Source organism: Polychytrium aggregatum (genome assembly GCF_025602895.1).
Source record: "Polychytrium aggregatum strain JEL109 chromosome Unknown BJ171scaffold_32, whole genome shotgun sequence".
In the NCBI taxonomy this organism is placed as follows: Eukaryota; Fungi; Chytridiomycota; class Chytridiomycetes; order Polychytriales; genus Polychytrium; species Polychytrium aggregatum.
In genome coordinates, this window is record NW_026516234.1 from 246,658 (window position 1) to 268,110 (window position 21,453).

Below are 21,453 nucleotides of genomic sequence, written 5' to 3' on the forward strand. Positions count from 1 at the left end.
GCCAGTCGATTTGTCCTTTTTGAGAAGGCGCACTCCCATTGGCCGACTGCGAGGGCTCTTTGGCGGGGTCGCTGCTGGCTGGTGTTCGTTCTGCCGTCTGTCCCAGCCGATCGCCGGCCCTCAACATTATGACCGTATCCAACGAGCTCGGCGACACCCTCGACCGACTGAAGCGGTTGACGGCCAGCGATTCCAAGGTTATGATCGGCCAGTGCAAAGCATGGCACCGGCAACATCGGAAAGGCCCGCAACCGCACTGATATCGCTAAAACATCGACGCCTTCGTGTTTATCGCAGAGGATTGTCGGCCTGCCCTTCAAAGGTGCTTGGATCTGGTATCTCCTTCCGGGCGTCTATCATCCGCTCCGAGAGACCGTCCGTCGCTCGCCGTTCTTCCTGGCTACTGCAAACCCCAACGTCGAAGCGGACGAGTCGCCAGTCGAGGTCAGGATCGAACGCACTTGCGCAATCACAGCAATCGTGGTCTGTGATCCAGCAACCTGCCAATGCCATTTGGCAGCCCTGCTCATCCGATTCGTATCAATACTTAGCCCGTCTATGTCGACTATGTGACGCTCAACCTCGTTCATCTTGGAACGACCATTGCGAGCCGTGACGCTCTGGATATACTCGGGCAGGTGCGAAGTGAGGCAACGATACCGACCCAGATGGGATGCACTCTGCTTTGCTCTGTCGTGGATGCGGCTCCGATCTCGGCCATTTTGAATGCGGAGCTGATGTCGACCGTCTTTCCTCAGGATTGGAATCCCACCGGATACTCTCGGCGGCTCTGTCGATATGACTTGCTGCTGCACCCACTCACACCCAGCAAAGCCGCGTATGTTTGGTTTCTTGGTGGACGATCGCATGATCCAGGAATCGGATCTTCGTGACCAACTCCATCTCTCGTTCCGATCATGTCTAGCCAGCTGCTTGGCAAGTTCAACTCGATAGGCCCCGGTAACCAAAGCTCCTCTGAAGAGAACGTGCCCATGTTTGTTCTTGCCACCAACCAGTACTCGTGCCTGAGGACGATGCACACCGATCAAACAGGCGACAGGCATTGCTACCATGGCTGCCGCCTCGCCACGGGCATGCTTCCGCTGGTGTATCGGATTGAAGACTGTGGTAGGCGATGGGTCATGTCGAGTATGCCCAGTCGATTGCGGAGATGGAATGCTGTGAGACAGAAGACCAGAAATAGAGCTCGATGGCCGTCCGGTCGGATCGAACTGATGCTGGACTCATCGATTGTATATGTGCAGGTCAGGTCAATTCGGCCCACAACAGCTTCTCTCTCGAGTCCGAGATGGCCGCATTCAAGCGCACAGCCATCGACTCAGATTCCGATGTATGTAAAGCCTGCGAGCGACGACTGCAGCAAGCGCGAGCAACGTACTCACACCTGACTACTCCGTTCCAGCCGGTTTCTTTGGCATACGCACGATACGACATCTTGTCGCCACCAGAGAGCGATATGATCGAGTCCTCGATTTCACTTGAGTGCCAGTGGAAGAGCCCGCCATCACTGCTCTCGCCTCCGTCCATGTCTGCTTCGTTAGCGGTGGTATGTAGTGCGTGGAGAGCAGGGCTCGGGCTGGTCGGACTACCCGCTCGACAGCGAGACCTGCCGCGATAGTGACGAACACTGCCGGCTGTCTCCCTATGTTCATCGACTCGTTTCCTCCCCAGCATATTCTGCATGTTAACGGCGAGGCGGATGCAGAGCACCACAACCCAACATCCATGCTACGCAAAGAGCTTGACATGATCCGAAGCTGGGGCGTGGGGACCGAGGATCCCAGTCAACTTCAATTCTTTGGGAAGGGTGCATCAATGTCATCTCTGATCGACCGCTTCCTGGATGGTGAGCTGGCAAGCCGTGTGGATGAAGCGTGCAGCGTTGGTCGGCGATGCTGTGTTTGCGTTGATACAAGTTGCGTTGATGCTCGGTGTGCACAGATGCCAAGTCTCAAGGTTTTCAGATATCAAACTTTGCACCAACAACGACGTCGCTGGTCGCATTGGGAGGCGATCCGCTGCCGAGCCGCAGCGACGCAGACTTTGTCGAGAAGATCTGGGAGCTGGTGGTGAATCACTGCTCAGACCTCTCAGACTTCCAGGACGCACTCACCTCTGTCATCAGCGAGCTCGAGGAAGGCAAGCTACTCCCAATGATCCACCGATCCAACCACACCGGCTTTGGACAGCAAATCCGAGAATGTCTGGCCCTGTCGCGTATGAATCAGCTTGGAAAGGATTACGAAGCGCGGAAGCAGATGGTGCAAGGGGTCTTTGATACGTATCTAGAAAACCCGGGCGACTGCCTACTTGAAATCGGTGTGTGGAAGCTGAAACGCGACTACACCCACCATCTGATAGGTATTGTTGGTTCCACCCGAGCTCATCGCCAATCAAACCTCGCCTGCTGTCTTGGACGTTTCAAGGGATATACTAAACTGTCTCGGTCCCGCCACACTGCATTCGGTCATTCTCACTCTCTGGTGCTTGTACACGCACTGCTTTGCGGAACGTCATGCACACATCGCTTCCCAAACGGGCCGCTGGACGCCATATATGTACTATTGGGCAAATCGGTGGACCTCGGTCAACCCCAGGCAACGATCTGGCCAACTGGGGCGATTTGGTATGACCCAAGTCCCCTTGCGAGTGCCGTATGCCGATCCCGATCAAAATCTCATCCCATCCGAACCCTTGGTGAACTTGCAGGAGTTTTTCTTGGACGCCAGCCACGGCATGTCCCAGCAGATCCTCCTGCTTCAGTGTCTTCACCAAGTTGTAGAGCTGTGGACTTTGCTCAAAGACAACTTCCTGATTCTTCCGCTGGAACACATGAAAGTAGTTGTGAAGGGCGCGCTGGACCACTACAAGCACATGATGCAGGACATTCTGGCCGACGATGAGCTCGGACAGAGCGAAGCTTTGCAGCGCATCATGGAAAACACCGTATACAACGTGCGACTGCAGCGATACGGCAGCGCATCGATCAAGTTGCTCGAGAACATGCAGCAAGGGTAGGTTTGTGCCCGCCTGAGACTGGCTGTGATCTTTGCCCTCGCTGGATATCCTCGGCTAACTATCTGCATCAACTTGGGTCCCGGTCCGGTCATGGTCTCCAACAGATTTGACCCGAGCATATGGAGCGTTGTAATAGCCTGCACGCGTTCTGGTCGTGCTCAAGCCGTCCTATTCAGCAAGGACAATATGCTCTTTGATGGCGATCGGGATGACGGAGGTGGGTTTGGTAACGGAAATCAGAGCACCGGCCTGGCTCAAGCAAGCGCTGCTCCATGCTCTATGGCGCCTGCATCGGGCGTCTGCCACATCACACTAACTTGACCTTATTGACCGAGACAGCCTTCCAAATGGACACCGATCCAGCCAAAGACTGGACGATCCACAGCGCCGTCGACTCAAGCCGGCAGTGGAACGTGACCCGGGCCATGCGGTGTCTCTGATGGATGACCAGCCGACGAGCGTGTTTGCACAAAACCCGGACTATGAATGGCACGGAAGTGGGTCGCTGAAGCTGACTTGATGTGGAATAGACGCCTGGATCAACGGACACAGGACGACAGTGTCCAGTCCACCGAAGCTGATGCGGAACACCTGGGGTTTAGTCAAGATCACTTTCTCTAGACGCGAATGCACCCATCCATCCATCCATCCATCGTTAGAGAGTCCCAAGGCCCAGAAGACATGACGAGCGACTCGTCCGACTCGATGGTCTTGATGTCGAGCAACCGCATTTTGCACGGAGCCGTCCAGATGGGCAAATGCAATTGTACCTCGAGGCTGCTTGCCCCAAAGCCAACAACGGACAGTGCGAAAGAATGCAGATTGGCGCTGGTCACTTCGTTCTGAACTCGCTCACTGTTTCGACATGAATACATGGTTTCTCAGACTCTGGTTCTGCCCTTGGCCAAGAGTGCGAATGTCGGGCGTGTGGCGAACAGCCATACCCAGCGCGATAGTTTGAGGCAGCAAAGTCATCGATCAATGCTCGAAATCCTGGATTGGCTATAAATCGTTACCCCTCCAGAGTGACGTTCGCCTATTTCTACCGATCACTGACTTGCGCCAATGACATCAGCTGGGCTCAGCTTGCATAGGACTATCCACGCACATCTTGCCGTTTGTATTCCCGGCATTCTACCGTCGAAGCACTAGATCCAGCAACCCCTCATACCGACAAGCCAGGCGCTAACGCAAGATGCACTTCTATCCTCCTCGCTTCAAGAATCCACAGGTCTGAAGTCGCCAAGGGTGTGCGGTGCAGTCCAGCCAGAGGGCGGATCTCACATTGAGGTTCAGCCCGGCACCGGCAAACAGCCCATTCGCTATGTCTTTGATGGTGTTTCCGATGTCGCATATGCCGTGGCAACATCCGTACTCACTTCCATGTGCTTCGTGGTCGTTTTGCCCAACGGCGATCCTGGAACGGCCGGCACCACAAGAACAGATCGAGCGAGAGTGGATGAGATTTGCAGCTGTCTCCAAGCGATCCTACCACATCCACATTCTGATGGCGTCCTTCTATTGTTTTGGAACAATCAGTTACGATCTGCTCGCCGGGGAGGTGACTCGAACTGGTGAGCGTCCGCCGCTGACAGCAGCTTGGACTGCTCCAGCCAAGCGACCAACACTCACCCTCTATCGTTCCAGGACTGCCCGGTCTCGCAGCAATGTTCTTGGTTATTGCGTTGACAAAGTTTCAAAAGTACGCTCGGCGCCATCACGAGGTGCTGATCATCTTTGGCATCTGCGGGGTGTTCGCCTCGCTGATATGGGATGGCATCGAGAACGGCAGCGACGGTATTGCCGGTGCGTCGGCCAACAAGACTTCGTTCCTGTATGCAATCGCATCCTTCTTCCGCGGGCGGTGCGAGACCCTGCACGGTCTCCTGCTTGCATTTCTGGCTGTTGCCTCAAGCACCTGGGCGATTGCGCTCCCCTCTCAGTATTCGGGAATGCCTGGACTCGAGATTGCGGTCTCGATCCTCAAGATTATGCTGACGGGTGCTCTAAATTCCTACTCCATGGTAAGTCGTCTCGTCGACTGAGCCCCGACACAATGCATGGTATCTTTGGTGCCAACAGCATCAGCCTACGAGCTCTGCAGGCATAGTTATGTCCATCCGGCGCACCCAAACGGCAGCTTGGGGCCAGCGCACATATGATTCACAGCCAGGATGCTGCCGATTGCCACAGGACACTATTCGCCGTCAGTTCTTTTCGGTGCTGAGTCTCTTTCAGTGCATCACAAAAGAGGCCAAGAACACCAGCGACTACGAGCCGCTCGTGGCTGAGATTCCGCTGTATTTTGCGGAACGAAACCTCCGGACCAACGCCTATCTGTTTCCGAACATGATCGAGCACGACCTCAATCTCGAGGATATGGGGCTGAAGGTTTCGACAATGGTCACATTGAGACGGTGGATATATGTCCGGTTTCACTGCTCGCAACTCGAAGTCAAATATCTCAAGTAAGATCGGCCTGGTGTTCCTTTCGGAGCGCTTTGCAGACGCTTTGGTGAGGGAGGAAGAGAGCACCGCCCAGTGCAACTCATGGAACACTGCATCCCATGGAGAACCGCAGCCGTGTCATATTCTCCGGTGGGAGCAAAACGGGGTTGCTGATGGCGACCGATGTGCGCCTTGCTATCGACAGAACGACAAACTCCAAAGCGCTGTTCCTGCACGGCATAACAACCATCATCAACCTGTGCAGTGCGACGTCATCATTAGCCTTCAATCGCAGCGATCCACTCTACATCCAAAACAGCCGGCTCTGCTATGTGTGGATATACAAGGCCATCTACTTTCCCTCTATACTCATCATTCCATCAACTCTTCTATGGTTCGGCGCAGTCCGTCGGCGTCCGCGGCTCTGCCAGATGATCATCTTCATTGTCTCAGCAGCCAACGTCACCGGCTGGTACCTGTGCTTTGTGAACATGGTGCTCACAAATGCATACACGCTGCAAAGCTTTCATCAAACACTCAACGAGCTTGTGATCTCGATCTATTCGGCATCGTCGCAATCCGGACTCTTGACGATTGCTTATCTGCCCATGATGCTCATCCTAGTGATCGTCCATCTCGTTGTGGTCTGCTTCCTTCTTCCGATCCAAGACAGTGCGTTGTGGTCGTATGCCGTCGTGGCTGTGCCCATCGCAGGTATCTGCTCGTGGGTGTGCTGTGTTAACTACGAGTTCGAGCTCCGCAAGACCTTCCTGGCCATCACCTGGACAACCGAGGATCTGGAGCGCCCAATCGAGCGGCTGCAGCCCGCGCCAACTCGCATGCCACAGACAGTTGGATCCATGCTGAGGATCGCCAGCTTCATGTCGCTCGCTCGTTTGCACACCAAGACACAGAGTTCAACCGATATACATGGGCATACCGGACCAACCACCGACCAGCCATTGGGCAGTCAACTCTCCCAATCGATGCCAAAGGAACAGTTTCTGGCCATTCCCACCAACTACGCTTTGCCTGTTCTCAATCGCAGGGTATCTGGAGGAAAAGAGTCCGAACAGTCGGGTTTGGTTAAGCCCCTGTCTGCGGACTGGCCTTCGTTGGTTCCGCGCGCAGAGGAGGCTGGAGGGCTCAAAGCCGGACATACCGCCGACTTGCCCGTCCAATCATCGCCGATTACGCGGCCAAACACCACGATAATCGCCACAGCTTTCGATACCGATGAAGCAAGCAATGAAGCAGTTAATGAAGCAACTAATGAAACAGTTAATGAAGCAACGAATGTAACAGCTAATGAAACGACTGATGAAGCAACCAATGAAACAACTGATGAGGCAACTGATGAGGAGATGGGCGAAAGCCACCGAGGTTACTGCGATCCTGTCCTGGCTCCCATGAAAGTCCACAATCAGACGCAGGTAGCAGTGGCTACGCTTCTGCCCATCGCTAAACCGCCATATGACAGCGAGACTCCCACGACGTCGACTCTGACGGAATCTGGATCGTCAAAGAGCACGCTACCGAAAGCGAGCACCAATCGGCGGACCTCGACACGATCCAAGCGCAATGCCGAGCAGCTTGCCAAGCTGCGCTCGAGTACAAGGAGGCCACCAAAACCAACCGGGGCGTTGGACAACACTCCGAGTCGATCAAGCAGCCGAAATTCCCGCTCTCATGTCGAGGAATCTGATACAGGGAGGCGCAGCGAAGGTTCAAGATCAAAAGCGAGATGACTGTCTGTGTGTTTGGCTGAGCGGAGCCCAATACAATCCTGGGGCCAAGTGGCTCCGACTCTGTTCTGCACCACACTTTCGCATGGGATTGCAGTCCCAAGACGCTGCGCTGGCTGAGCCCGGAGCTTTGGTGGGTGGGTGGGGACGCTTTTCGGCTGTAAGGTCCGCACGCAGCCAGAGTTCCCACGCCCTCGCTGACACCGCCGTTCGGACATCATGGCAGCGTGCCGGAACTGGGCTCACCAAAGTGCCTCCCCCGCCGGCTTGCGCTTTGGCAGCGTTAGTTTTCTCTCACAGACTCCGGCCTACCCCGCCATCATGCCGCCCTCCTCCGTGTCGTCTGCTGAGAAGCGTCCACAGCAAGCTCAGTCCGTCCTCGGCTCAAAACGCTCGAGTGGCTGTTCGGCCGCCACCGCTTCGTCGCAGGCAACGTCGTCGTCGGATTGCTCGCTCGATGGCCTTTGGCAGCATCCGCTGGCTGCGGCCGTTCAAATCGCTGGCACCGATCCCGACTGCCTGGCCATCTTCACAACGGAAAATGGCACCCCAGAGCGGCACAGCTACCGACAGCTCTGGGAAAGATCGTACTCGATTGCCCAAGGACTTGGTGCCCTTCCAGACTGGGACGGCGACCGCCAGACCGTGGCCATCCTATGCGAGGCCGAAGCAACCTGGGTGTTCTGCACCTATGCGCTCTGGATCCTTGGCAGGTGAGCCCTCGTTGCATGGGCCTCGCTGCATGAAGGACCGGCTGTCTCCCGGCGGCCGGCGCTTGATTCTCCAAAATATCTTCAGTTGCTGACATCCTTGCAACTCGTTCTCGAACGTGCTCGGACATGCTGCTGGTCACCAGGAGGGCCATATTCTTTTCGACAACCTGGCCTGATGTTGTCCGGAACAAAGTTGCTTCTTGGTGAGGCGCCCCTTCTTCCTCTGACACACATCCGTGTTCATGGGGATTGTCTCCCACAATCCTCTATCTCGGGCTGCATACCGACCCTTGTCTGGTGAATGACTCCGTGCCATCGTCCCTCTGTCCGCTATCGTTTGTGTTTTTAACATTGCCGCTGAATACGGACCCCATATCTTGCCCGCCGCTCTGCGATATCGCGCATTGTCGGATGCCCACAACGCTGTTCGGCTTTGTGGTGATGCTCCTGCCCATCGATTTGCAACTTCTGCCGACAGCCTCAAGATCCGCCACATCCTCTACCACCATACTGCCCCGGAGCCCATTGAGGGTGTCTGTGCCGTCAATGTCGGATTGTTTCCGCTTCTCGATGGCGTTCCAGAGCCCACGCTTACCGTCTGCAAGCCCTTGTCAGACACAATCGGTTACCTGAGCACTTCCGGAACAATTGGTTGGTCATGATGCATAGCGACCGACGGAGGCTGCGACTGCGTTGCAGCCACACCGCGATCCCTCGGAGCATGTCCGGCGCAGTGAACCTGCCACTGTATCGGCCGTACTCGTTTGTTAGTGATGCCGATGTCTAACTGGTTCGTGTTTAATCACTCGCTTTCGCCATACTTTGCCAGGCATGCCCAAAATGTAGGCACATTGCTGCTGATCATCCTGTTGACGCTCAGTTTTTGTACTCGCGCTTGATGTGAATCTAATCTGCCCGTTGGTATGTTGCAGCTACCCCGTTCGACACCAGTTCGTTTCGTCGGTGCAAGGCATCCTCGGTCATCCCAGCGGGTCTATGGGTGTTTTTCAGGTAGGTGCGGTCTGCCGCAGGCTCACGGGCATTTGCTCGCATACTAACATTGTGCTCTCGGACAGGCACCGTCGTTTTCACTGATGATGGGTCATCTGGTCGCCAGTCCCAACAGGAAGGGATCGCTGTGGTTCGCCAAGTCATCGCCAAACCCCATCGATAGGATTGCTGGAATTCGCCAGCTGCTCAACCACGGCATGGAGGCTATCAGTACAGTACGTTTTCTTGCCCCACAACGTTGCAAAGCCACTGGGAAGCACTTGTGGTCTCGGCTCGGCAGAGTTCATTGTATCCGTAATCGAACTGCTCACCACCCCCTTTCAATCAGACGCCCTCACAGCTCAGGTTGGCCGCAAGCATCATTCAAACCGAAAGACGATCAGTGGCCTGGTCGTGTGTCAAGCGCATCCTCGTTGCAGCCGAAGTAGTGCCTGTGTCGCTCTTACATCAGGCGAGAAGCATGTTTCCTCAGAGCGAAATAGTTTGCGGCTATGGCTCAAGCGAGGTGAGTATCAACCTCGTAGCTGACGGCTATCGGCTGCCGGTATAGATATGGCTAACTCAGCTTCTCCACACAGCTGGCTTGCATACAGGGATATTGCTTTTGCACCATACGTCCCTCCGAGAGCATTCCGCGACAACTGCTATATCGCCCACACAGCCCAGGCGTCCGCTGCGTTTTGCTCGACGAGAGCGGCAACGCAGTCGATGCAAGGCACTCGCGAGCAGGTATCCTCTGCCTCGCCGTGGACAAGAGTGCATCGGTGTACAATACCTCCAGTTTTGCTGAGGCCGACCCCAAGGACAGACTCTCTCCGTTTGGGCTCCTCCCCGATGGCTCTCCGCGAGTTTGCACAATGGATTGGGTCGAAATGGTAACCGGCACAGACTTTATGATTCTCGGAAGGTAATTGGAGAGCATCGCTGGCCCTACCACAGGGCATGCACATCGCTTGTATATACGATCCGCGCACACGACGCATGGATATGGCTTGCATATATAGCGGTATATTCGATATGAAAGCGGGCTGCAGATGAAGTCGGCGCACGCGGCGTGTTATACGAGATCCGTATATGCGAGATGTATCCATGAGTTTCGCCATGTGTTTCGACTTTCCGCCCCAGTGCCCAGTAGTCTCTCGATCAACCAATTGTACCGCTTTTGCAGGTTCGGCCAAAAGATCAAGATCAACGGAGTCTTTGTCGATCTACAGGCATTTGAGGATCTTGTGTCTTCGAGTCTATCATCTGTGCTGGCTGACTGTGCGATCGTGCAAACCGCCGACCTGAAGATAGTGCTCATCTACGTCCCCAAGTGCCCTCCGGATTCGCGCTTGACTCCGCTGTTTGTATTGGAAATGGCCGAGACCGTCTTTGCGCTGCGGAACATGCCAAAGCTCCCGATCCACAACTGCTTCGGGCTCCGCAACATTCCCCTCAATGGCTCGGGCAAGCGCGATCTCAGGGAACTCGGACGGATCGCCGAGAATGCCGATCGGCAGCAGCTGGCCGTCTCGTACGCCGCTCTCGAAATCAATGACAGCCCGCTGTCCCGCATCTCGGCCAAAGTGGCATACCTTGGAAGCCGAATTCTCGGTATCGAGGCCATCAGCGGCCGCAACTACTATGTAGCAGGCGTTGGGTTCGATTCACTGAGTGTCTGCCGCCTTGCTTTCGCCATCAAGAGCGAGTACGGCGTCAAGCTCTCGCCTCGTGCTCTTCTTGCGCACGGAATGACCCCGAAAAACATTGCCAGCATTATCATCGACATTTGCTGCAGCAAACCACTGTATCCGCCAACAACCGACCTTGCGCAGGAGGTTGCTCAACTTGACGATCCGAGCATCTCCGCCAGCGGGCTCCCCCGCTTTGTCTTCCGCAAGAGGCCCCGTGCGATTCTCCTCACCAAGGTGACCTGCTTCCTTGGCGCCTTTCTGCTCTTTGAACTGGCCAACAAGTTCCCGGGGGCAAAGATCATTTGCCTGGTCCAAGCGTCGGATGAAATCCGGGCCGAATGCCGGATCCGCGAGGTTGCGCGAACACTAGTGATTGCATCAAGAAACCACCAAGACCCCAGATTCAACATCATGGACAGGGTCTATGGAGTGTGCGGCGACCTGTCGAAGGACAGGTGGGGGCTGTCGGACGCACGGTGGAGCCAGATGGCAGAGCTCGTAGATGTGATTGTCCACAACGGCGCCGAGAACCACTGGCTCTATGACTATACGGTGCTCAAGAATATCAATGTCCTTGGCACAACCACGGCCTTGCGGCTCGCCACAACCCATCACCTCAAGACCATCCACTACATCTCGACGATCGGCACGATCCCGATAACCAAGGGCTCGAGTAAGCCGTTTGAGGAGAAAATGTACTCCTCGTGGAACATCTCTGGCGGCTACGCACAGACCAAGTGGGTCGCCGAGCAGCTCATCAGCAAGGCACGAATGCGAGGGGTGCCCGCGACAATCATCCGACCGTCGATGATTGCCGGCGATAGCGTCCACGGAGGTAAACTTTGGGGAAACGGCGATGCTGGCGTGCCCCAATTGATGTTTATCGTGTGGCCTATAATGACGATGTGTGTCGGTGGCGGAAGTTCTCACTCGGTTTATCCTTTCTGCTCGCCAGTCTCGGATATCGACAGTTACTTCTGGCGATACATCAAAGGATGCATCCAACTTGGCGCAGCACCGTCGCATGTCGGGGTCACAGCTTTGGCCATCGATCCTGTCGACCATGTCGCCCGAGTGATCGCTGAGATTGCAGCCTCGAAGACGGCCCTCTCCAAGTTTGTATTCCACGTTAGCGACCCAGAGCGCAGGTGAGAGCCCCTGCGGATCTGAAACTACTCAAGAGTGTCTGCGACGTATACCTTGGCAGCATCGACTCACTCCGCCCCGTCTCCACCCCGTCGATTAGCGCTTTTACCGAACGAAGTCTCTTTGAGCTTGTTCTCGACTTTGGATGGGACATCCACTTTGAGACCCGAGATCAATTCAGGGAGCATGCATCGCAGTCGCCAGCTGCCATGGACGATGCGCTCATCCAGCTCATGCACCTGGTGACGACCGCATCCGCTCCCATCAGCAACATAAACACTCGCTCGATCTATCATGTCCCGAGCCCGCCGCCCTCGCATTTTATCGCCAAGTGCCTGTTGTTTCTACTCCGGACAGGGTATCTTCCGTCGACGGCAAGGCCCCCAGACTTTATAGATAGAGAGTTTCCGGAAACATCCATTTTCCGCCACGATGGCCGGCGGTCATGACAAGCCGCCGCAATACAGATTGTCCGAGACGACCGAGCGCCCCGAGCATTCCGCGAAAAATCAGTCACTGTGAAGGGATGCTCACCAACGGTGAATTATCAGCCCATCTGCGCCTGTTCCTGCCGGTCGTTGCCTCTTAATCCCGTTCGTGAGAAAAGTCTTCAGCAAGAAAGCCGATAGTACAGCGCTTCGAGAGCCCCGATACCCTCCAGCTCGTTTGCTTCCACAACAGTTCCGAATCGTGGAGTAGATTTCGGTACCGCTTGGTCGCCAAGGACTCATCCGGGCTGCTTGCGGGAAACGTCGGTATCAAATACAGCCTCTTGAGCGACGGCAGTTTCGCAGACAGCCCCCAGCTACTCCTTGCTGAGCGAGGAGCATAGAGGGTTTCAAGCTTGGGGTATGAAGGTATTTTCTTCAACGACACCAGCTCACAGCACTCTCTCAGATCAAGCGTTTTGAGCGTGCCCTGGCTGACAAGGAGGCCGTCCAACCCCACAAACCGACGCGGCAGTTTGAGGTGGCCGAGCTCCGGCATTCTTGGGAGTTGGTTTACGACAGTTTGGGGGTTGTCGGACCGGATCGTGAGCTTGAAAAGCGACGGAAGCTCGTCGGGTATATCCTCTAGGAGCTCAGTACCGACCGGGATGTCCAGTTCGAGCAGCTTGGGCATCTTGGCCATTCCCTTAAGGGACACCAGTCTCCCGCACTTGGGTAATCTGAGCTCGGTAATCGAGGGCAGCTCTCGTGGCATCCCCTCAAGGTTTTCGATGGACCCCGGGACAACGAGCATCGTCAGGTTTGGCATCTCGGGCATTCCCTTGAGTGATTTCAGTTTGCTGCATCTTTCCAAGTCGAGCTGTGCAAGAGAGGGAAGCTCCTTTGGCAATCCCTCCAGTGTCTCGATAGATTCGGGAAGGTGGAGTACCTTCAGCTTCGGCAGTTGAGGTATTCCGTCGAGTATTCGCAAGCTATGGCACTCTCTCAAGTTGAATTGTGGATACAAAGGCAGTTCTTTTGGCATTCCCTCTAGACTGGCGATGTGTTCTGGAAGCTCGAGTTCCATCAACGACGGCATCTCCGACATTCCCTCGAGGGACATCAATCTACTGCATCCTCTAAGGCTGAAGTGAGTGAGCGAGGCAAGCACGCCTGGCATTCCGCGGAGGGTCTCGATGGATTCCGGAAGGCAGAGCGTTCCCAGGCGTGGCATCGTGGACATTCCCTCGAGAGATTTCAATCTGCCGCACACTTTAAAGTTGACGTGCGTGAGCGAGGCAAGCATGCTCGGCATCCCCACCAGACTTTCGATGGTGTTGGGGAGATAGGATATCGTCAACTTTGGCATCTCTGGCATTCCCATGAGTGATTTCAGTTTGGTACACTCGCACGCATTGAAGTACGTGAGAGAAGGCAGCTCGCTCGGCATTCCTTGGAGGGTGTCGATGGACTCTGGCAGATGGAGCCTGGTCAAAACGGGCATTCGAGACATTCCCCTGAGCGAACTCAGACCAACATATGGCTTCATGTCGATTTCTTGAAGCCTGGGCAGCTCTGCTGGCATTCCTTCGAGGCATTCGATGGCCTTTGGAAGCGAGAGCATCGTCAAGTGCGGCATCTCGGGCATTCCCTTGAGCGACACTCGGCCGTTACAGCCATTAAAGTAGAGGTATCGGAGCAACGGGAGCACCTTCGGCATGCCCTCCAAACTGGCGGGCGGATCATCGGCGTTTGATGCTGCGGGATCACTGCCAATCCTGATGTTCAGTTTTTGGAACCTTGAGAGCACCATGGGCCATCCAGATACCTTCAAAAAGGACACGTTCTCGATCTGCAGCCACCATATCCATGCCCATTCTCCAATGGGCTCTGGTGTGACGAAAGGAAGCAGCTTGGACACATAGCCGCTACTATCTTGGATATGGCGGGGTCGGATCCTAACGTCTTGGTTGCGAGAGTCGAATTCTACTGGAGATAGTATGGCGAAGTCTTGGCTCTCGGCAATCTGGGCCATTTCCTCCACAGATTGACGCTTGGGTCTGCTCGCATCTTGATTGCCAGGGAACTGGAAGGCTGGATCGGTCACTTGACAGTAGCGCTCAACCCGGCTGTACAGCACAGCATCACGGTAGAACTCGAGCCAAAGTTCGTCTTCCAGCTCGAGCCGGACTCTGCCAACCAGCCTCGATCGGTCTCGGCGGGATATATAACAGCAAAGGCCCCGGAGCACACTTTGGCGGTTGATGGAGGGATCGACGCCGCTGAACAGAAACTCGGCCGTGATTTTCAAATTGCCGGACATGAGCTGGCTCCACGTCCTGTCGGTATTGATGATGGACCGATAGCGCTTTGATACTCTCAAGAGCTTTGCAAACAACGACAGGCTGGCGGCGCGGATGAACTCGTCGTTTGTGATGAGGATGGCGAGCAGGTCGAAGCGGGCGAGGCTCTGCAGCAGGGCCTGCTGTGTCTCCGCGGCAGCGGCCATCCCGACGGGAAATGAAATGGTGGGATGAGGGGCGAGCGATGGCGGCAGCGATGGCGGCAGAATGGCCGAGAGACCAGCGGGAAACGACGGTTGAGACAGGCGATCGAGAAGGTGGCGGGGAGATGGACGCTTGGCTGCGCCATCGCCCATGTCGCACATGTCGCACATGTCGCACCGAGACAACCATCCATGTCCCGCCGGTGCTCCCTCCAGGCTTCGGCCTGGTCAACCGTTCCTGCAGCGCTCGATTCGATTCAGACACACTCGGGCCAAAGCTGCCTGAAAGCAGCCCCAAGTCTAGCACGTCCCAGGCCAATCGCCGATATATTCAGACAGCTCGCAGGACCCTGGATTTGCTAACCAAATCCGCTCGCAGCCTCGCCGCATCGACCTGCCAGAGCACTGACGCTGCCGTTATCCGGCACCGGCCTGCGCTTGCATCTGCGGGTCGTTGGCAGCAGCTTCCTTTGTACGCCCCGATGGTCCTGAGAAGAGTGACAGCTTCGCCAGCCGATCGAGCAGCGCACGCAACTCCAGCTGCGTCGGCACGCTCTCCAGCTCCGTGACTTTGAGGAACAGCCGTGGCATCGAGAGCGTTGATACCGAGTCACCGTCTTTGTTCTTGAATCGCCGCTGTCGCAGGTATTCTGGCTGCACCAATATCTGGAAGGGAGTTGCTCCCGTTGCTTCGCTTGCCCGGTGGTGCACAGCCGCAATTCTCGATGCTGTGGAGCCGGCGGCATCGACTCCACCCTGACGCCATCCCGATTTCAACCGATTTGATCGGGCAAACACGTTGCGACACTGAATCTTGGCAACGCGCGGGAGTCGTGCCCGGTGGCAGAGCGTATACAGAAGCTTGTTGGATGGCGACTCGAACGAGTTTGAAGGGTCGATCTGCGATGAGCCGTACTCGTCTGGGTCTGGCGGGCCAAAGTCTCGGCCAGCCGAGTCGCCACCGTCCTTGGTGCGATCGTGGTGCTGCTCGTACCAGGGCGGGGTATCCTCAAAGAGGGCTTTGCCATACTCGGCGACGGTGTCTTCCAGCTGCTGGATGTGCCGACTGTCCAGCAGCAGCAGCTGCGAAACAGTCTCGACCGAGTCAAAGCCCAGGGTAGCTTCGAAGGTGCTATCGTGGGCAAGACATTTGGCCTGGGCCATGAACTTGCGAATCGTCTTGCATCGAGGCGTGCATCCGTGATGAGTGACGATCTGGCCACAGCGCGAGCACTGACACCAAAACGACGCTTCGCAGAGAAAGGTGATTGTGCAGGACACAGTTTGGGTGCTCATTCGGTGCGAATCGGACAGGCCAGCATCGAAAAAATCGGCAAGGAACCAGCTTGGCGCGGAGGACGCACGGGTCTCGTCGGCGCCACGGGAGTTGACAAACGGCAGCAGCCCTTGCCCTGGAGAGTAGATTTCCAGACGTGTGTCGGCAATGGAAACTCCAAAGAGCTCGCCGGCCCGATTGCGCTTGAGAGCCAGCCGCCGGAGCACAACCTGCATGCCCGGAATCAAGCCTATGGGGTGTGCTAACCGGCGCAGATCGAAATGGACATCGATGCGTTCGCGAGACTGGTGCGAAACGAGGCCTACAACTAGAACGCGGCCAGCACGTCCAAGGCCATGTCCCGCGATAGCTGCACCTTCCTGGTAGCCATGCCGAGACGTTGAAGGGGCCGGGCAGACCGTCTTACTCTCGATTACCCCAGTGACATCTAAAAGCCGTGCATAGAATTGGCCGAATCCCGCATCGCGCATCCCGCTGCAGTGCCGAATTAGGCTCGCGATAGAATGCAGAGTTGGGCCGGTCGCATCGTCGAAGGGTGATTCAGAGACGGACCAGTTCGGATTGCTCGACTCGAGGCGTGCTCTTAGAATCGATGGATTCTTTGGATCCAGGTCGGGAGGCATTGCTTGGCCGTCGACCAGCACTTGTTGCAGCGCGAAAGAGTTCGTGGCCCGCATATATACCTCGTCGTCCAAGGCCGTGCAGGCATATGTGCTGTAGTCGGGCTGCTCGTGGTCAGAGCCGTCGTCTTCGCGGATGGGAACAAGTCCGAGGCACAGATAGAGCCCGCCTACCTGAAGCCCGGCCAAGGCAGAGAGATGTTCACGCTCCGATATCTGAGCCAGCACCCTGTGCGGCCGGGTCAGAGGCTCTATACTGCAGGTGTTGTCTGTGGCGGTGCTCCGCTTGACATACCACATCACAGCTTGCATGTAAGCCGAGAAGGTTTGACCGTTTTGCGACTCGCGGCTGGCGACAGGCCCGATATGGTCCACACGAATGAGCTGTTGTCCTGGATGGTTTGGAAGCATAGATGGGATGTCAGGACCTTTGGGCCGACGCAGGATCAGAGCATCAGTCCAGCTGGCCGACAGATAGGTCTTGAGGATCGTCGATCGATTCTGAAAGTCCTCCGAGGCACCAAGGGCCTCGATGATCAGTTTAAACTTGGACAATCCGACAACGGTACCACGGTCCAGCAGTCGCCACGGAGGAGAGCACTCGTCTGGACGGGCACGCTCGACAAAGACATCCAGGCGCATGTTGGCGTCGATGAGCTGCAAACCGCCATCAGGAGACAGCGCCAGAGTCCCGACCAAGAGTACGTTCGGCCGCCCAGCAAACAATTCGGCGGCCGTAAAGGTGTGGATAGGGGAGTACAGGTCAAGCTGCGTCTGTGCTTTGCGGACGGCCGGAAGACGGCACATGGTCGAGACTGTGACGAGAGCAGGACGACGGTACCGCTGCTCCGCAAAGGTGCATGCCTCCTCGTGCCCATGGATAAAGTACTCGATGGCCTTTGGCGGGCGGTAGGGCGAGTGGCCGAAATGGCCCATGATCGATAAGATGGACTTGTGAAGCGCCGCCTCGTCGAGCTGGACGGACTCGTGCAAACAGCGCTGGAGATCCAGATAGTTGAGCAGATCTATGGCGTTCATGTGCTTGAACCGAGAACGCAGGCGCTCGCGTGTTTCGTGGGAAGCAATGTGGTCGGTGGCCGCACAGGCATCATCGCTCGGAAACCGCAGGATGTCGATGCTGCTGTGCAGGCACGGGAACAAGGAGACAATACGCTGGGTCGAGCCTCGTTGGTCGCCAGAGGATACAGCGGGAGCATCGGCCGGCGTATGGACGATCAAGTGCAGGTGATGCAACGCAAGCTCGACGTTGGCGGTGAGACCCGCTCCGCAGCTCCGGCTGGACATGAGAGTAAGATAGAGGGTGTAGCGTCCGTCGATCTCGTAGATGCCGTAGAGATGGTTGATAACCCGGGTGATGCGGCCGACGAACGAGACGTGCATGGTCCGAAAGTCCCTGTTGGCGACATCTCGCGACGACTGAAAGGGCGCTGTCAGTGCGGCGGCAATATGCCTGAAGCAGCGCTCGTCCTGTTCCTCGTCTCGATGCTCGTCCTGTTCCTCGTCTCGATGCTCGTCCCGAACTTTGTTCTGCTGAGCTTGCCGCCTTGATTCAGACAGTTGCGGGACTGTCGCCGTCTCGGAGGCAGTATTTGGGCGTTCGGACGGGTCTTGGCCATCGTCGGTGCACAGGCCAGCGAGTGTGATGCCCTCCAGCTTGAACATCTTGGATGCGCCGAGATCAAACATCAAGATAGACTTGGACTCGGACTCGCTTCGCAGCGAGCGGATTTTGAGGCCGGTGAAGAGCACAACATCGCCGACCTGGAGCGAGTCGTAGTACGGCACACTGGTGTCTTGGGCCGAGCCAACGGTATCGACCACAAGCACGAAGGCCGTCAGGACCGAGCTTTGGAAGGCCTCGTGAAGCATGTCCATCATGGGCGATGACGATTCTGCCTGGTGGGTGGCTGTACTGCTGTCGTTAGAAGCCTCCATGCAGCGCAATTCGACATAAAACTGGATCTGGTTGTCGGCAACGATGAGCCCGCTCTTGGCATGGATGCGGCCGTGTATGCTGACACGCCGTTGGCTCTCGAGGGCCTGGAGAGCCCGCAGCTTGCCGTCCTCCGGCTGCGTCGGTGAGTTGAGCAGCATGGTCACGGGGGAGTGTTGTCGGAGCAACCGAAGCGATTCCTGACACCGCTGCCGTCGCTGTGAGCCGAGTTCCCGGTGAATGTCCAGGTCTGCATCCGAGAGGGTATAGGTTGGCAGCTTCATGATGGGATGGGTTGCGGCAACAGGGGCCAAAATAGCGGATATCCGCAGATATCCAAAGGCAGGAGCAGCAAGATCGCTGCGGTCGGATCCCACGGACGTGCCGGAAGGAAGCGCATTTGCAGCAGAGCCAGAGTCGCGATCATCGCCGATAGCAGCAGAATCAGCAGCGACGGCGGCGGCGGCAGTAGGCTCTGTCGCCGCGCTGAGAGACGAGGCTGGCCGGTGCACCGACAGGCTCCACCGGGCCAGCACGACCGTCTGGTCTAGCCAGGCAGCATCAAACCGCAAAAACACACAAGGAATGCATCCGGTTCTGTCCGCAAAGAAGAGACAGAGGTCGCTCGGTGAGCTCGCGGCCGGCGACGACGGGAAGGTTGCGAGGGCCTTCCGCCGACGCAGGAACGTACCCAGGAGGACAGATGCCTCGTGCGGCGCCGGTGCGGACGAGGCGACATGGCGGTCGATCTGGGCGACGGTGATGACAGAGAGGAGAGACGCTGGTGGCATGCGCGAGGACAGGCCCGGCCGACAGCAGGGCGATGGGGAGATCGGGTTGTTGGCCGAGGCCCAGCGCGGCGATGGGCGATCAAGCCGACAACGACAAGTCAAACGACAAGTCAAACGACAAGCCATCGACAAATCAAAGTCAGCGACCAGCGACTGCGCAGCTGAAATGAGTGCACCGATGTGCTGCGCACGGATTTTGTTTCGATTTCCGTTCGTTCGCGGCCGTGGCCTGGCCTTGGGCGGCTTTTGACTGCTCGGTATCCAAATCTGCCTCGGCGATACCACCCCGGCCCGCACCATGAGCGCCCCTGCAGCCTGCAGCCCGTCCCGCTTCGCAACAGAGATCCTGTCGGCCGACCCCGAGTCGTTCTCGTTCGCACCCAGGGATCCCGCCGAATCGCCGCTGCTGAGGCCGGTGCTTCAGGTCAAGGACAGCCCCAAGGCCCAGCAAGACCATGCATCGCTTCTGAGGGCTGTCGAGCTTCTGAGGAGTAACGAGCCCGTCGCCATCCCCACCGAAACCGTCTACGGCCTTGCTGCTAATGCTCTGTCGCCCGAGGCCGTCGCAAAAATCTTCCTGGCCAAGGGCCGTCCTTCCGACAATCCGCTCATCATCCATGTGTCGTCCATCGAGATGCTGCTCTCGATTCTGCCAAGCGAGCTGAGCCACAGGATCCCGCAGGTGTACCAAGCCCTCATCGACCGCCACTGGCCCGGACCGCTCACGATTTTGGTGCCGAGGTCCAGCAAGATCCCCAAACAGGTGACCGGCGGCCATGATACCGTTGCCGTGCGGTTCCCCTCACATCCGATCGCACGGGCCCTCATCAGCCTCTGCGGCTTTCCTCTGGCGGCCCCTTCGGCAAACACCTCCGGCAGGCCCTCACCCACACTCGCTGGGCATGTGTTTGCCGATCTCCAGGGCCGCATCCCGCTCATCATCGACGGCGGCTCATGCGACAGCGGAGTCGAATCGACTGTGCTGGACGGCTTTGCGACTCCTCCGGCGATTCTGCGTCCCGGCGGAATCACCTACGAGCAGATCAAGGCCTTTGAAGGCATGGAAAACGTGCGGGTGTATCGCCGGGACTATGTTGATGAAGCCCTCGAGGCTGCTCCCACCACACCAGGCATGAAATACCGCCACTACAGCCCCAATGTCGAAGTGGTGCTCTTTGAAGTATCCTCAACCGAGGGCCATCTCCCGAACGAGGCCGTCCTTTCGAAACGGAGAGCCATGGTCCAGACTGAAATCACCAAGCGGCTGGAGTCCAGCCCAGGCCCGATCGGGGTACTTCGAACGTGGTTTGCGGCGGGGGATACCGAGGGCGGCTTTCGTTACGACGGAAACGTTGCCGAGCTTGCCCTCGGTGCAGAGTCCGATCCGCACAAAGTTGCTCAAGAGCTCTTCAAGGGGTTGCGTGAACTGGAGGAGCGCAAGGTCGCATACATCTTTGTCGAAGGCATCGGTGAGAAAGGCGAGGGTCTGGCCGTCATGAACAGGCTCCGCAAGGCCGCCTCGACCGTGGTCTCTGTCTAGTACTCTGCCTGCAGATGTGCTCTCAAGTCCCTCCAACAGTGTCCAGCACTCTGACAGCCAATCCAATAAAAAACAGGCTTTGGCCGTTGGTGAATGTTCTGACTCAAAACATCGCGCGCTGGCCATGACCATTCTGTGATGTGTTTCGGGATCTGAATCAAGGACGCTTTCTCGCACAAATGGCTCCCCACAAGCGAAAACACCACCCAGGCGACCAAGTGGATCTACCCCAGGTGTACTCACAGTGCCAGGAAGTCAAGCGACTCGAGAAGGCCGAGTATCTTGATATCGATACACCATGGAGCAGTCCAGAGAGTTGAGTGAATGCACCACACTTCCACATCGACCACAGGAGATCGACCAAGTGTATTCAAGACCATGCTTCCCAAATCAACGAAATCAAAGAGATTGTCAACCAGGACGGGAAACAATCGCATGGCTTGCTCACTGGGGCCTACAGAAGCTCAGTAGGTTTCAGGTCTCCGATGCCAGAGAAGGACCGCCCGTTTCTTTCTGGGCTGACGGTACCAACAGCAGGC

General features: G+C 56.8%; 4 protein-coding genes across 4 annotated transcripts; 3 read left to right on the forward strand and 1 right to left on the reverse strand.

The window, feature by feature from the left end:
• Positions 1–806: 806 nt before the first annotated feature.
• BJ171DRAFT_183339 (uncharacterized protein) lies at positions 807–3,568 on the forward strand. Its single transcript, XM_053106103.1, has 10 exons — positions 807–838; positions 930–1,128; positions 1,266–1,351; positions 1,424–1,567; positions 1,693–1,867; positions 1,963–2,382; positions 2,619–2,647; positions 2,731–3,035; positions 3,144–3,256; positions 3,379–3,568. Exons 2-10 carry the CDS (start codon positions 993–995, stop codon positions 3,477–3,479), a joined length of 1,509 nt encoding a protein of 502 aa, XP_052964425.1. The 5' UTR covers positions 807–838; positions 930–992; the 3' UTR covers positions 3,480–3,568.
• A 1,138-nt stretch (positions 3,569–4,706) lies between these two features.
• On the forward strand, positions 4,707–12,300 carry BJ171DRAFT_628221 (male sterility protein-domain-containing protein; the record flags this gene model as incomplete). The annotated part of the gene is made up of 18 exons (XM_053115567.1): positions 4,707–5,063; positions 5,233–5,507; positions 5,582–6,159; positions 6,202–6,743; positions 6,793–6,870; positions 6,968–7,178; positions 7,257–7,365; positions 7,520–7,945; positions 8,424–8,596; positions 8,775–8,787; positions 8,878–8,956; positions 9,022–9,171; positions 9,285–9,461; positions 9,550–9,863; positions 10,125–11,467; positions 11,588–11,780; positions 11,840–12,136; positions 12,246–12,300. The coding sequence occupies 18 exons, from the start codon at positions 4,707–4,709 to the stop codon at positions 12,298–12,300; spliced, it is 5,370 nt and encodes a 1,789-aa protein (XP_052964426.1).
• A 2,657-nt stretch (positions 12,301–14,957) lies between these two features.
• Positions 14,958–19,530, reverse strand: BJ171DRAFT_514749 (uncharacterized protein). The gene has a single exon (XM_053111864.1). It carries the CDS (start codon positions 19,498–19,500, stop codon positions 15,130–15,132), a length of 4,371 nt encoding a protein of 1,456 aa, XP_052964427.1. The 5' UTR covers positions 19,501–19,530; the 3' UTR covers positions 14,958–15,129.
• An 87-nt stretch (positions 19,531–19,617) lies between these two features.
• On the forward strand, positions 19,618–21,038 carry BJ171DRAFT_514751 (DHBP synthase RibB-like alpha/beta domain-containing protein). The gene has a single exon (XM_053111865.1). It carries the CDS (start codon positions 19,673–19,675, stop codon positions 20,912–20,914), a length of 1,242 nt encoding a protein of 413 aa, XP_052964428.1. The 5' UTR covers positions 19,618–19,672; the 3' UTR covers positions 20,915–21,038.
• The last annotated feature ends 415 nt before the right edge of the window (positions 21,039–21,453 follow it).

Coding starts and splice junctions, on each gene's coding strand:
- BJ171DRAFT_183339 (XM_053106103.1), top strand. CDS start 993: ATGTTTGTTCTTGCCACCAACCAGTACTCGTGCCTGAGGACGATGCAC. Junction 1,352..1,423: donor CCATCGACTCAGATTCCGAT/GTATGTAAAGCC, acceptor ACTCCGTTCCAG/CCGGTTTCTTTGGCATACGC. Junction 2,648..2,730: donor TGGCCAACTGGGGCGATTTG/GTATGACCCAAG, acceptor GTGAACTTGCAG/GAGTTTTTCTTGGACGCCAG.
- BJ171DRAFT_514749 (XM_053111864.1), bottom strand. CDS start 19,500: ATGGCTTGTCGTTTGACTTGTCGTTTGACTTGTCGTTGTCGGCTTGAT.
- BJ171DRAFT_514751 (XM_053111865.1), top strand. CDS start 19,673: ATGAGCGCCCCTGCAGCCTGCAGCCCGTCCCGCTTCGCAACAGAGATC.